This window comes from Hesperophylax consimilis, chromosome 14 (assembly GCF_061612785.1).
Source record: "Hesperophylax consimilis isolate HC1 chromosome 14, BYU_Hcon_1.0, whole genome shotgun sequence".
Lineage (NCBI taxonomy): Eukaryota > Metazoa > Arthropoda > Insecta > Trichoptera > Limnephilidae > Hesperophylax > Hesperophylax consimilis.
The window spans coordinates 2,680,404-2,696,739 of record NC_142849.1 but is presented as its reverse complement, the minus strand read 5'-3'; the positions used below and the strand labels follow the sequence as shown (position 1 = coordinate 2,696,739).

At 50.5% G+C, this 16,336-nt stretch overlaps 1 protein-coding gene across 1 annotated transcript; it reads left to right on the top strand.

Moving 5' to 3' along the window:
• The first annotated feature begins 1,380 nt into the window (after positions 1-1,380).
• On the top strand, positions 1,381-7,767 carry LOC149417778 (uncharacterized). The gene is made up of 2 exons (XM_089639851.1): positions 1,381-3,190; positions 4,028-7,767. Exons 1-2 carry the CDS (start codon positions 1,381-1,383, stop codon positions 7,765-7,767), a joined length of 5,550 nt encoding a protein of 1,849 aa, XP_089495977.1.
• The last annotated feature ends 8,569 nt before the right edge of the window (positions 7,768-16,336 follow it).

Sequence of the window (16,336 nt, the reverse complement as noted above, 5' to 3'; positions counted from 1 at the left end):
ATAATAAAAATTTAACTTATTATAACAATGTATATATGAACATAGTTCCTTCCCTTTACTAACATCCAAACACCGTTGGTAAAAAGATCATCAGTTTTTGATTTCCTAGTATCAACTCAGTGAGTTGAACATTTTGTGTAACGGACGTAGTTGACCATATTATTTAATATCATAAAAATTGTTTACTTTTATAAAATGTCCCTACTCCACGCCACTGGCAAAATCACCACTCCCCGCCACTGGTCATTTTGTCCAGTTTTCGGCCCAAGCGGCTTGAAAACTTTGTCTACGAACGGCATCGATACCGCGTCGCCGGCTTACCTGCCGCGTGGATCAATGTCCAGCATTTTTTCTATGTAAAATTTACATAGAAAAATCAATTTTTAAACATTGCAAATATGTATATTTTACTTGTTCATCCCCTCGGCGGTAGTCAAATAAACACTATTTTCGATATACTACCGCTGAGGAGATATTAAAAAAGCTGTTTTTCACCCATATGTAAACCCATTTTTGAACAATATTTTTTACCTTTTTTGCGTGTACAAAAATCCAGGAACCTCGTAGCATAGTGAATCTTATCTCTTTCTGAGCGCTATGTTACGGGGGACCTCGGAAAAATACTAACTTAACATGTTTTACAAATTTGATCGCATGAGATCATTTTTACACATTTATTTTACAAACATTTCTTATTTTTTGTCGTATCTTGGCAAACAAAAAATCTAGTTGTCAAGATACACATTCTCATAACTACTATGCTTTTAAACTATGTAATTGTCATTCATGTAAGCGTTCAAAATCTTTTCTAACTCGCAAATTTAAGCGACCACTATCACCATTGCTGCCGACAAAATGAATATGCAACAGTTTGTCGGAGGCTATAAACTCATTGTTGGCGCGGGTACAACCCCCCACCACTTTTGGGCTCCTAGCCCAATGTCGGGCGCGAGTCAGGCTAATTAAATATAAGCAGCCACATAATTCAAAATAAATCAGTTCATCTTTACCACCAAAACCAAGCGTTTTATTATCTACAAGTGACTCCTGCCCAACATCTGCCTCACCTCGCCGAGTCTTCTGCTCCAAGATCTTCTGGTGTTACCTCTTCGAGACCAGCCGGCCCTCCTTTGGAAAACCGCCAACACCAGAAGCGAGCAGAGACGAAAGCACACCCAGTGCCCACCATTCACCAAGCCTGGGTGCGGGAGGCAGATTTCATCACAATATCAACTACAATCATCATCATCGGCCGTAAAGGAGCATTCTCATCGGTTGAAGACACGGTTTGGACCCGGCGCCTAAATCTACAGTCTTGTGCGGACTCCCGTCCAGTACAAGTGGTCCTCCGAGCCGGATTCTCACACGCCTTCAACCAGGATGTCTCCAACTTTACGGTCGAGCCGGATCCAAGACGATGGATCCTCAACACCATCTGCAGATGCCCTGGATGCTGGGTCTCAGGCCACGGCTGCGGTTCACGTCACGCCTGACGTAACCCCCATGCCCACGCCCAGCACTACTCCTGACATGGCACCACCTGCACATCATGACTCACCGCCCTCCACATCTCAAGAGGATGCGATGGAGTCATTGCGACAACAGCTTCGCAGTCAAACCGAGCACATTGAGAGACTTAAAGCAGCTCTTCAATCAGCTCCAACAGCAGCAGCCCCTGCCCCTCCTGGACCTTCGAAGCTCCTGGAGAGGTCACCACCATCATGGACGCAGCCCGGCCAATCGAGCCCGGTGCCTCTGGTGGACCAGAGGTACGAGGAACCAGCAGCAGCAGTGCCTGCCCGATCTGGACCCGTACTCCTGGAAGGGTATCCTGCCCAAGGAGGACCCTGGCGCTTCCAAGGGTACAGCCCTGGATGGGTGCAGCCCGGCCAACCGAGCCCGGTGCCTCTGGTGGACCAGAGGTACTCAGCAGCGGCGCAGCCAAGGCCAGCCGGTCCCCCGCCCTCGTCACCCTGGCCCAATGCAGGGTGGCCAAACATGATGCAGCCTGGACCCTCTGGCCCCGTACCGCCCACCCCTCTGATAGAACAGAGGCAAGCCGTACCTGAAGTGCCAGCCGGACCTGTACCTCTGGTGGACCAGAGGTACGCATCACGAGCGCAGCAAGAGCCAGCAGGCCCTGCGCAACCAGCACCCTGGACCATTCAGGGATGCCCAGTACTGGTGCAGCCTGGACCTCATGGCCCTGTGCTGCCCGTACCTCTGCCCCACCCGGGGTACCCAGCGCCGACGCCAGGATCACCTGCCGGACTGCTGGAGCAGTGGGACGTGCCATGGACACAGCCTGGACCACCTGGACCCTCTGGACCATCTGGACCATCTGGACATGTGCCGCCCGTACCACTGCGCGAACAGGAGTATGGCGTGCCGGCACGGCCAGATGGCCCGCCCACAGCCAGTACCAGCTCCATGCCGAGATTCCCGCCCCAACCTACGGCGGATGAGACGGCCCAACATACCAGAGCCTGGGTTCAGCATGATGGCAGTCCCATGGCTCAGCTGGCCTCCGCCCTGACAGAAGCCATCAGAGCTTCAAGGGCTCAGGACAGCCCCCGTCCCACAATCGAGGACGATCCACGAATGGCGGCCCTTATTGCCAGACAATCTATGGCCAAGGACCTGCCTCCATTCTCTGGAGATCCACTGGAGTGGCCCACCTGGAGGGCTCAGTTTAACCAGTCTACCTCCACATGTCGGATGACCTCCAGCGAAAACTTGATCCGCCTACAGCGGGCCCTCAAGGGGAAAGCCCGAGAAGCCGTCGGCCCCCTTCTGATGGACCCTGCCCAGGTTCCGGAGATCCTGGCAGTCCTGGAGCAGAGATTTGGAGGAACTACTTCACTCGCTGCTCTGATGCTGGACAAAGTGAAGAAGCTGCCCCACCTCACAATTGAGGCCTCTCTGGAGGACATCGCAGACTTCTCTGGCACAGTTCAAAACCTGGTGGCATCACTCCGCTCCCTCAACAATGATGGCTATCTGACGAATCCAGCGCTGCTCAGTGACATCGCGGGGAAGATGCCGCCCACCTTGCGGTTGGCGTGGCTGATGGAAGTGCGGCATTACGAGGCCTCCGCTACCATCTGCCAGTTTGCCGCCTTCCTGAAAACCGTCGCGAACGCCATCCCAAAGTCCGGTTTGGTTGACCCCGCGAGGTCCCGCCCACGCCGTGAACACACGCTCGCGACAACGGAACAGTTTTCGCGCAAAAACGGTGCTAAAAAACGTGATACCTGTGAAAGTTTCTTAAATATGTCTGCCGCGTCAGAAAAGTTTTCGCGAAAAAACAATTCGAACAAAAGTGACACTTGTGACAACAGTTTAAACACGTCTGCCGCGTCAGAACGGTTTTTATCGCGGGAAAACAATGTTTACAACAACAATTCTAGTGAAAAACAACAGTTCGCGAAAAATAATCGAAAGCCCCAAATTTTGTCTGGTAATAATCGAATGCCCCAAATTTTGTCTGGTAATAATCGAGAAAATAATCGAAGCGGGGAAAAAGTGCAAAACAGTTACGATGAAGTTCGCGAGTTCGACAACCGCGCCGGGTGTGTTCAGTGCGGTGAAAATGGCCACCAACTTAGCGAATGTCGTACTTTCGCCGCGAAAGACATAAAAACCCGTTTTGTGACAGTTAAAAGTGCCGGATTGTGCCGAGTATGCCTCAATGGCAAACATTTTACCAAATTCTGCAAAGTTAGTGACTGGTGCGGAGTGGGGGAGTGCAGATACCCCCACCACCGACTTCTTCACAACCCGAACTATCGTGAAAATAACAATACAGTGGCAAACGTTCACAATATGTGACGCCACACCGAAAGTGCCGTGTTAAAAGTGGTGGGGGTCATATTGTCGGGCCCCAAGCGACAGATTAAAACCTTTGCGCTTCTGGACGAGGGCTCAACTGTCACCCTTATTGATGCCACCACAGCACAGAAAATCGGCACAACCGGACCTACCCGTGAGCTACGACTACACGGAGCAAAAAACATGTGCTCAACAGACTTGACGTCCCGCCGCGTGCCAATTACTCTACGCGGCGCCGGAATCTCTGATGAGTACGTCATCAAGGCCAACACCGTCCAGCAGCTCAGCCTTCCTGAACAGAGGGTCCACGGCCGCTACATCACCCCCACACTTCTCATCGGGCAAGACAATGTACACCTTATTGTCTCGAGGGAAGTGCGCGACGTTCGTGACTCTACGCGAATATTGTCACGGACGGCGTTGGGGTGGATCACCCATGGCGGAGGGCCCCCTGAACACGAAGCTGAGGCTACAACACTGGCCCTGCGCGAGGAGAGCCACAAAGACGACCTCATGAGTGATCTCATCAAACACAATTTTGCGATTGACTCATTGGGGATCACGTCCGCCTCTCGTGTAACTGCGCACATAGTACGTGCAAATCAGCTGATGGAAGATACAACCCATCAACTGACATCTGGCCGATGGGAAACCGGCCTTCTGTGGAAGGAGAATAATATCACACTGCCTGACAATCGGCAATGTGCATTAAAACGACTGTGGTCTCTGGAGAGAAAATTATCGAAGGAAAAGGACTTGGCAACCGCCTATGCAGCTAAAATCAACGGACTTATAACACAAGGCCACGCACGTGAACTTACGGATCAAGAGGTAGAAAAACCCTCTGCCCGCAAATGGTACCTACCGCATTTTGCCGTAGTGAACCAAAACAAACCAAACAAGATCCGTGTGGTGTTTGATGCTGCCAGCCGCTGCCGAGGGACCTCCCTCAATGATCAGTTGCTGACTGGGCCTGACCTGCTGACTTCATTGTTAGGAAATATACTCCGGTTTCGAGAGGGAAAAATAGCTCTCGCCGCCGACATCAAGGAGATGTTTTTACAAGTGAAAATCAAAAGTGAAGATCAACAGTCACAATTGTTTTTATGGAGACCAACACCTCAACAAGAACCACGTACTTACATGATGTCATCAATGATGTTTGGCGCTACCTGTTCACCAAGCAGCGCCCAGTACGTGCGAAACAAAGTGGCCCAGGAGAATTCTGCACTATTCCCTGCTGCCGCAGCCGCCATCCAAACAAAGTTTTATATGGATGACTATTTGGATGCGGTCGATACCAAAACTGAAGCGACAGCACTCATCACTACTGTTGCCAAAGTACTGTCAACTGGAGGATTCCACCTAACAAACTGGGCCTCTAACGACACTTCAGTGATGGCTACTATCCCGCTTATAGACCGAGCCAGGTCAGCCATCACCATAAACAGCGGAGAAGCAGATACCGAGAGAATCCTCGGACTTCTGTGGGATCCTGTCACAGATCGATTTTTATATGCATTTCGCGATGCTGCCGATCCTGAACTGATCAGCAGGCCTACCAAACGCCAGCTGCTCAGCATTGTTATGAAAATCTTCGACCCTGTGGGCTTCGTCGCTTGCCTCACAGTCCGATCGAAGATACTACTACAAGCTGTTTGGCGATCCAACATCGGATGGGACGACATCATCACACCTGAACACAACGAAAGGTGGATGGACTGGCTGGGACTTCTGCAAGACTGCAAAGTTGCCATACCTCGGCGCTGCTTACAAAACAAAGAGAGCTTCGTCACCCTCCACCTCTTCTGTGATGCCTCAGAGCAGGCATGCTGTGCGGTCGCCTACCATACCGAGGAGATTGATGGGAACACCACAGCCACCTTCTTGGCCAGCAAGTGCAAAGTGGCTCCTCTGAAACCTCTTTCAATACCCCGCCTTGAGCTACAATCAGCGCTCATGGCGGCCAGACTGGCAGCAACCCTGAAGAAAGAATGTCGCAGCAACATTGCGCGAACAGTGTTCTGGACAGACTCGACAACAGTGTTGTGCTGGCTGCGCACAGATCCACGCACATACTCCGCCTTTGTGGCCAACAGACTCGGCGAGATCGACGAGCTCACCCGCATTGCAGATTGGAGATGGGTCCCTACCAAACTGAACCCGGCAGACATCGGCACCCGAGACGTCAACACTCCTGACCTCTCGCACTCTGGACGATGGTTCAGTGGACCAGCCTTCCTGACCTCAGACGAGGCAGAATGGCCGCGCGAACGGTGCAAACTGCCTCAGCCTGACGATGGCACCCTGGAAGTGAGGCCTCAATACGTTGGCATCACAACAACTGTGGCAGAGACACTGCCCGAAATCAACAGATTCTCTTCATGGCGTCGACTTATTCGAACTACCTGCTGGATACACCGTTTTATTAAAAGGTGTCGTGGAAAACATCACGAAAAACCTGATAAATATTTAAGAAGCGATGAAATCAAAGAAGCAGAGGCCCGATGGGCAAGAATATGTCAAGAAGAGACATTTTATCATGACATAAATGCGCTCCAGAAAGGAGATCCACTACCAAGTGACAGCCGGCTCAAAGCCTTGAGCCCCTTCCTTGGACCTGACGGCCTGCTGAGGATGAATTCCAGATTACAAGCCCTCAGTAAAGTGCCTCAAGCAGTGCGGACACCGATCATATTAGATGGTGATCACGCCTATACAAGACTTCTGGTGAGACATCATCACCAGGAAGCCAATCACCCAAGTACGGAGAGAACCATGGCTGAGGTGCGAGGCAGCTACCTTGTGCTGCGACTGCGAACAAATATTCGGATGATCGCCCACAACTGCCCCACCTGCAAGATGCGCAGGAGCAAGCCAGCCCCCCCACTTATGGGGCCCTTGCCGCCATCAAGGCTAGCCCACCATGTTCCTCCATTCACAAACTGTGGACTAGATTACTTTGGGCCGATGGAAGTCACCGTATGCAGACATCGGGAGAAAAGATATGGTGCAATCTTCACATGTCTGTCTACTCGTGCCATTCACCTTGAGCTGACAACTTCACTGACCACGGACTCCGCCATCATGGCTTTACAACGCATGACGGCGCGCCGAGGCCAACCAAAAGCTCTGTACTCAGACAATGGTACGAACTTCCATGGTGCTGACAACGAGCTGAAGGATGCCATCGAATCACTCAAAAATGATACCCGGATGAGGGATCACTTGTCAACAAAGGGGATCGAATGGAACTTCATCCCTCCAATGTCTCCTCATATGGGGGGAGCTTGGGAGCGCCTGGTGCGTTCTGTAAAAACCGCCCTGAAGGCCATCTTGCTGGAACGAGCTCCACGCGAAGAGACCTTGAGGACAGCGTTTGCCGAGGCCGAGTGGACTGTAAACAACCGCCCCCTCACACACGTCTCGGTGGATCCCAGGGACGAAGAGCCCCTCACCCCCAACCACTTTTTACTGGGAAGAGCCGGAAACCGACCTCATCTGTCACTATACGACAGGCAGGATGAGGAGGTATGCCTCCGTCGCCAGTGGCGTATCAGCCAACAACTTGCTGATATGTTCTGGAGACGGTGGCTCCGCGAATATCTCCCCACCCTGGCTGCTCGCCAAAAATGGCAACAGCCAGTCATCCCCATCAAGAAGGATGACCTCGTGATCATCATGGACCCCGCTATGCCCCGCAACAGCTGGCCACGCGGTCGAGTCCTTGATGCCACCCCTGCTGCAGACGGCCAAGTGAGGACCGCCAGGATCCAGACGAGCACCGGAATTTACGTCCGCCCCGCTGTGAAGCTCGCTGTAATCTTGCCGGCCCCACCTACCGATGCAGCCTCAACAGTACCACCAGCCCAGCACCATCCCAGAGGGACTGGCCGCCGCGGACTGCGCCGTACCAACAAACGTCCTATTTTTTAGTTCAGCATAGCTAAACGGGGGGAGTGTAACGGACGTAGTTGACCATATTATTTAATATCATAAAAATTGTTTACTTTTATAAAATGTCCCTACTCCACGCCACTGGCAAAATCACCACTCCCCGCCACTGGTCATTTTGTCCAGTTTTCGGCCCAAGCGGCTTGAAAACTTTGTCTACGAACGGCATCGATACCGCGTCGCCGGCTTACCTGCCGCGTGGATCAATGTCCAGCATTTTTTCTATGTAAAATTTACATAGAAAAATCAATTTTTAAACATTGCAAATATGTATATTTTACTTGTTCATCCCCTCGGCGGTAGTCAAATAAACACTATTTTCGATATACTACCGCTGAGGAGATATTAAAAAAGCTGTTTTTCACCCATATGTAAACCCATTTTTGAACAATATTTTTTACCTTTTTTGCGTGTACAAAAATCCAGGAACCTCGTAGCATAGTGAATCTTATCTCTTTCTGAGCGCTATGTTACGGGGGACCTCGGAAAAATACTAACTTAACATGTTTTACAAATTTGATCGCTTGAGATCATTTTTACACATTTATTTTACAAACATTTCTTATTTTTTGTCGTATCTTGGCAAACAAAAAATCTAGTTGTCAAGATACACATTCTCATAACTACTATGCTTTTAAACTATGTAATTGTCATTCATGTAAGCGTTCAAAATCTTTTCTAACTCGCAAATTTAAGCGACCACTATCACCATTGCTGCCGACAAAATGAATATGCAACAGTTTGTCGGAGGCTATAAACTCATTGTTGGCGCGGGTACAACCCCCCACCACTTTTGGGCTCCTAGCCCAATGTCGGGCGCGAGTCAGGCTAATTAAATATAAGCAGCCACATAATTCAAAATAAATCAGTTCATCTTTACCACCAAAACCAAGCGTTTTATTATCTACAAGTGACTCCTGCCCAACATCTGCCTCACCTCGCCGAGTCTTCTGCTCCAAGATCTTCTGGTGTTACCTCTTCGAGACCAGCCGGCCCTCCTTTGGAAAACCGCCAACACCAGAAGCGAGCAGAGACGAAAGCACACCCAGTGCCCACCATTCACCAAGCCTGGGTGCGGGAGGCAGATTTCATCACAATATCAACTACAATCATCATCATCGGCCGTGTACTGGACGGGAGTCCGCACAAGACTGTAGATTTAGGCGCCGGGTCCAAACCGTGTCTTCAACCGATGAGAATGCTCCTTTACGGCTCCGTGTACTGGACGGGAGTCCGCACAAGACTGTAGATTTAGGCGCCGGGTCCAAACCGTGTCTTCAACCGATGAGAATGCTCCTTTACGGCCGATGATGATGATTGTAGTTGATATTGTGATGAAATCTGCCTCCCGCACCCAGGCTTGGTGAATGGTGGGCACTGGGTGTGCTTTCGTCTCTGCTCGCTTCTGGTGTTGGCGGTTTTCCAAAGGAGGGCCGGCTGGTCTCGAAGAGGTAACACCAGAAGATCTTGGAGCAGAAGACTCGGCGAGGTGAGGCAGATGTTGGGCAGGAGTCACTTGTAGATAATAAAACGCTTGGTTTTGGTGGTAAAGATGAACTGATTTATTTTGAATTATGTGGCTGCTTATATTTAATTAGCCTGACTCGCGCCCGACATTGGGCTAGGAGCCCAAAGGTGGTGGGGGGTTGTACCCGCGCCAACAATGAGTTTATAGCCTCCGACAAACTGTTGCAGATTCATTTTGTCGGCAGCAATGGTGATAGTGGTCGCTTAAATTTGCGAGTTAGAAAAGATTTTGAACGCTTACATGAATGACAATTACATAGTTTAAAAGCATAGTAGTTATGAGAATGTGTATCTTGACAACTAGATTTTTTGTTTGCCAAGATACGACAAAAAATAAGAAATGTTTGTAAAATAAATGTGTAAAAATGATCTCAAGCGATCAAATTTGTAAAACATGTTAAGTTAGTATTTTTCCGAGGTCCCCCGTAACATAGCGCTCAGAAAGAGATAAGATTCACTATGCTACGAGGTTCCTGGATTTTTGTACACGCAAAAAAGGTAAAAAATATTGTTCAAAAATGGGTTTACATATGGGTGAAAAACAGCTTTTTTAATATCTCCTCAGCGGTAGTATATCGAAAATAGTGTTTATTTGACTACCGCCGAGGGGATGAACAAGTAAAATATACATATTTGCAATGTTTAAAAATTGATTTTTCTATGTAAAATTTACATAGAAAAAATGCTGGACATCGATCTACGCGGCAGGTAAGCCGGCGACGCGGTATCGATGCCGTTCGTAGACAAAGTTTTCAAGCCGCTTGGGCCGAAAACTGGATAAAATGACCAGTGGCGGGGAGTGGTGATTTTTCCAGTGGCGTGGAGTAGGGACATTTTATAAAAGTAAACAATTTTTATGAAATTAAATAATATGGTCAACTACGTCCGTTACACTCCCCCCGTTTAGCTATGCTGAACTAAAAAATAGGACGTTTGTTGGTACGTTGCAGCCCGCGGCGGCCAGTCCCTCTGGGATGGTGCTGGGCTGGTGGTACTGTTGATGTTGCATCGGTAGGCGGGGCCGGCAGGATTACAGCGAGCTTCACATCGGGGTGGACGTAAAATCCGGTGCTCGTCTGGATCCGGGCGGTCCTCACTCGGCCGTCTGCAGCAGGGGTGAATGGAGGAACATGGTGGGCTAGCCTTGATGGCGGCAAGGGCCCCATCAGAAGGGGGGCTGGCTTGCTCCTGCGCATCTTGCAGGTGGGGCAGTTGTGGGCGATCTTGCGAATATTTGTTCGCAGTCGCAGCACATGGTAGCTGCCTCGCACCTCAGCCATTGTTCTCTCCTTATTCGGATGATCGGCTTCCTGGTGATGATATCTCACTAGAAGTCGTGCATATGCATGATCACCATCCAAAATTATAGGTGTCCGCACTGCTTGGGGCACGTTACTGAGGGCTCGTATTCTTGAGTTCATCCTCAGTAGGCCGTCAGGTCCAAGGAAGGGGCTCAAGGCTTTGAGCCTACTGTCACTTGGTAGTGGATCTCCTTTCTGGAGCGCATTTATGTCATGATAAAATGTCTCTTCTTGACATTTTCTTGCCCATCGGGCCTCTGCTTCCTTGATTTCATCGGTTCTTAAATGATTATCAGGTTGTTCGTGGCTTTTTCCACGACACCTTTTAATAGAACGATGTATCCGGCAGGTAGTTTGAATAAGATGATTAAATGAGGAGAATTTCTTGATGTCGGGCAGTGTTTCTGCCACAGTTGAAGAAAGGCCAACGTTTTGGCGCCTTACTTCAATGTGCCTGGGAGACCCTTTCGCGGGGCCGACTGATTCTCTCGTACCATTTGCAGGCACAGATCCAGCTGGTACTCCTCGTACGGCCGCCTGTATCAGAGGTGCTCGCGGTACGGGGCCAGATGGTCCATGGGGCGTGGTAGAATGCCACCGGGCATGGTGCCTGGGTGGCTTCCTCTGCAAAGATGCTGGCACAGATCCAGCTGGTACTCCTCGTACGGCCGCCTGTATCAGAGGTGCTCGCGGTACGGGTCCAGATGGTCCATGGGGCATGGTAGAATGCCACCGGGCATGGTGCCTGGGTGGTCTTCTCTGCAAAGATGCTGGCACAGATCCAGCTGGTACTCCTCGTACGGCCGCCTGTATCAGAGGTGCTCGCGGTACGGGTCCAGATGGTCCATGGGGCATGGTAGAATGCCACCGGGCATGGTGCCTGGGTGGTCTTCTCTGCAAAGGTGCTGGCACAGATCCAGCTGGTACTCCTCGTACGGCCGCCTGTATCAGAGGTGCTCGCGGTACGGGGCCAGATGGTCCATGGTGCACTGTATAATGCCTCCCGGCAGTGCGCCTGGGTGACAGTGTGGCTCGTATGGCCAATGTGGTAGCTTCATTCACATGTCCAGAGGTCCCTCCGCCATGGGTGGTCCACCCCAACGCCGTTCGTGATAATATTCGCGTAGAATCACGAACGTCGCGCACTTCCCTCGAGACAATTAAGTTAGCATTGTCTTGCCCGATGAGAAGTGTGGGGGTGATGTAGCGACCGTGGTACCTCTGGACAGGAAGGCTGAGCTGCTGGATGGTATTTGCTTTGATCACGTACTCATCAGAGATTCCGGCGCCGCGTAGAGTGATTGGCACGCGGCGGGACGTCAAGTCTGTTGAGCACATGTTTTTTGCTCCGTGTAGTCGTAGCTCACGGGTAGGTCCGGTTGTGCCGAGTTTTTGTGCTGTGGTGGCGTCAATAAGGGTGACTGTTGAGCCCTCGTCCAGAAGCGCAAAGGTTTTAATCTGCCGCTTCGGGCCCGACAATATGACTCCAACCACTTTTAACACGGCACTTTCGGTGTGGCGTCACATATTGTGAACATCTGCCACAGTAATGTCATTATCACGATTGTTATTATAGTTGTGAAGAAGTCGGTGGTGGGGGGATCTGCACTCCCCCACGCCGCACCATTCACTAACTTTGCACTGTTTTGTATAATGTTTGCCATTGAGGCACAATCGGCACAAACCGGCGTCGTTCACTGTTTCAAAACGATATTTCAATTCTTTCGCGGCGAAAGTGCGACATTTGCTGAGTTGGTGGCCATTTTCACCACACTCGACACACCCGGCGCGGTTATCGAACTCGCGAACTTCACAGTAACTGTTTTGCACTTTTTCCCCGCTTCGATTATTTTCTCGATTATTACCAGACAAAATTTGGGGCATTCGATTATTACCAGACAAATTTTGGGGCTTTCGATTATTTTGCGCGAACTGTTGTTTTTCACTAGAATTGTTGTTGTAAACATTGTTTTCCCGCGATAAAAACCGTTCTGACGCGGCAGACGTGTTTAAACTGTTGTCACAAGTGTCACTTTTGTTCGAATTGTTTTTTCGCGAAAACTTTTCTGACGCGGCAGACATATTGATGAAACTTTCACAGGTATCACGTTTTTTAGCACCGTTTTTTCGCCAAAACTGTTCTGACGCGGCAGACGTGTTCTCTAAACGGTTTTCGTCACATGTTTCACGATTTTGAGCACTGTTTTTTCGCGAAAACTGTTCCGTTATTGAGAACGAATGTTCACGGCGTGGGCGGGACCTCGCGGGGTCAACCAAACCGGACTTTGGGATGGCGTTCGCGACGGTTTTCAGGAAGGCGGCAAACTGGCAGATGGTAGCGGAGGCCTCGTAGTGCCGCACTTCCATCAGCCACGCCAACCGCAAGGTGGGCGGCATCTTCCCCGCGATGTCACTGAGCAGCGCTGGATTCGTCAGATAGCCATCATTGTTGAGGGAGCGGAGTGATGCCACCAGGTTTTGAACTGTGCCAGAGAAGTCTGCGATGTCCTCCAGAGAGGCCTCAATTGTGAGGTGGGGCAGCTTCTTCACTTTGTCCAGCATCAGAGCAGCGAGTGAAGTAGTCCCTCCAAATCTCTGCTCCAGGACTGCCAGGATCTCCGGAACCTGGGCAGGGTCCATCAGAAGGGGGCCGACGGCTTCTCGGGCTTTCCCCTTGAGGGCCCGCTGTAGGCGGATCAAGTTTTCGCTGGAGGTCATCCGACATGTGGAGGTAGACTGGTTAAACTGAGCCCTCCAGGTGGGCCACTCCAGTGGATCTCCAAAGAATGGAGGCAGGTCCTTGGCCATAGATTGTCTGGCAATAAGGGCCGCCATTCGTGGATCGTCCTCGATTGTGGGACGGGGGCTGTCCTGAGCCCTTGAAGCTCTGATGGCTTCTGTCAGGGCGGAGGCCAGCTGAGCCATGGGACTGCCATCATGCTGAACCCAGGCTCTGGTATGTTGGGCCGTCTCATCCGCCGTAGGTTGGGGCGGGAATCTCGGCATGGAGCTGGTACTGGCTGTGGGCGGGCCATCTGGCCGTGCCGGCACGCCATACTCCTGTTCGCGCAGTGGTACGGGCGGCACATGTCCAGATGGTCCAGATGGTCCAGAGGGTCCAGGTGGTCCAGGCTGTGTCCATGGCACGTCCCACTGCTCCAGCAGTCCGGCAGGTGATCCTGGCGTCGGCGCTGGGTACCCCGGGTGGGGCAGAGGTACGGGCAGCACAGGGCCATGAGGTCCAGGCTGCACCAGTACTGGGCATCCCTGAATGGTCCAGGGTGCTGGTTGCGCAGGGCCTGCTGGCTCTTGCTGCGCTCGTGATGCGTACCTCTGGTCCACCAGAGGTACAGGTCCGGCTGGCACTTCAGGTACGGCTTGCCTCTGTTCTATCAGAGGGGCGGGCGGTACGGGGCCAGAGGGTCCAGGCTGCATCATGTTTGGCCACCCTGCATTGGGCCAGGGTGACGAGGGCGGGGGACCGGCTGGCCTTGGCTGCGCCGCTGCTGAGTACCTTTGGTCCACCAGAGGCACCGGGCTCGGTTGGCCGGGCTGCACCCATCCAGGGCTGTACCCTTGGAAGCGCCAGGGTCCTCCTTGGGCAGGATACCCTTCCAGGAGTACGGGTCCAGATCGGGCAGGCACTGCTGCTGCTGGTTCCTCGTACCTCTGGTCCACCAGAGGCACCGGGCTCGATTGGCCGGGCTGCGTCCATGATGGTGGTGACCTCTCCAGGAGCTTCGAAGGTCCAGGAGGGGCAGGGGCTGCTGCTGTTGGAGCTGATTGAAGAGCTGCTTTAAGTCTCTCAATGTGCTCGGTTTGACTGCGAAGCTGTTGTCGCAATGACTCCATCGCATCCTCTTGAGATGTGGAGGGCGGTGAGTCATGATGTGCAGGTGGTGCCATGTCAGGAGTAGTGCTGGGCGTGGGCATGGGGGTTACGTCAGGCGTGACGTGAACCGCAGCCGTGGCCTGAGACCCAGCGTCCAGGGCATCTGCAGATGGTGTTGAGGATCCATCGTCTTGGATCCGGCTCGACCGTAAGGTTGGAGACATCCTGGTTGAAGGCGTGTGAGAATCCGGCTCGAAGGACCACTTGTACTGGACGGGAGTCCGCACAAGACTGTAGATTTAGGCGCCGGGTCCAAACCGTGTCTTCAACCGATGAGAATGCTCCTTTACGGCCGATGATGATGATTGTAGTTGATATTGTGATGAAATCTGCCTCCCGCACCCAGGCTTGGTGAATGGTGGGCACTGGGTGTGCTTTCGTCTCTGCTCGCTTCTGGTGTTGGCGGTTTTCCAAAGGAGGGCCGGCTGGTCTCGAAGAGGTAACACCAGAAGATCTTGGAGCAGAAGACTCGGCGAGGTGAGGCAGATGTTGGGCAGGAGTCACTTGTAGATAATAAAACGCTTGGTTTTGGTGGTAAAGATGAACTGATTTATTTTGAATTATGTGGCTGCTTATATTTAATTAGCCTGACTCGCGCCCGACATTGGGCTAGGAGCCCAAAGGTGGTGGGGGGTTGTACCCGCGCCAACAATGAGTTTATAGCCTCCGACAAACTGTTGCATATTCATTTTGTCGGCAGCAATGGTGATAGTGGTCGCTTAAATTTGCGAGTTAGAAAAGATTTTGAACGCTTACATGAATGACAATTACATAGTTTAAAAGCATAGTAGTTATGAGAATGTGTATCTTGACAACTAGATTTTTTGTTTGCCAAGATACGACAAAAAATAAGAAATGTTTGTAAAATAAATGTGTAAAAATGATCTCAAGCGATCAAATTTGTAAAACATGTTAAGTTAGTATTTTTCCGAGGTCCCCCGTAACATAGCGCTCAGAAAGAGATAAGATTCACTATGCTACGAGGTTCCTGGATTTTTGTACACGCAAAAAAGGTAAAAAATATTGTTCAAAAATGGGTTTACATATGGGTGAAAAACAGCTTTTTTAATATCTCCTCAGCGGTAGTATATCGAAAATAGTGTTTATTTGACTACCGCCGAGGGGATGAACAAGTAAAATATACATATTTGCAATGTTTAAAAATTGATTTTTCTATGTAAAATTTACATAGAAAAAATGCTGGACATCGATCTACGCGGCAGGTAAGCCGGCGACGCGGTATCGATGCCGTTCGTAGACAAAGTTTTCAAGCCGCTTGGGCCGAAAACTGGATAAAATGACCAGTGGCGGGGAGTGGTGATTTTTCCAGTGGCGTGGAGTAGGGACATTTTATAAAAGTAAACAATTTTTATGAAATTAAATAATATGGTCAACTACGTCCGTTACAGGCCGTAAAGGAGCATTCTCATCGGTTGAAGACACGGTTTGGACCCGGCGCCTAAATCTACAGTCTTGTGCGGACTCCCGTCCAGTACATTTTGGGAGCAGGTTTTTAGACAATTTAAAATAATTGTTTTATGGAATGTTTGGGTAAACGTGATTATTTTTTTAATAATTGCAAATTTTCAAATGTTCAGTAAATATATGAATGACTCATTCCTGTGCAGCCCAATACCCATTATTAAGCGCAACAATCAATTTCCTGTACTGGCGTCAGTGACGTTTAATTTAGAAGGGATTCCTAAATATTGATATAGATAAGGAGATAAGGGGCTATTATGACGTACCAAAATGCCTTTATCTGATAATGATAAGCGTTGATTCGTGAGCTTGTTCCATATAATACTTAAGTCACTGTACAAACCTAATA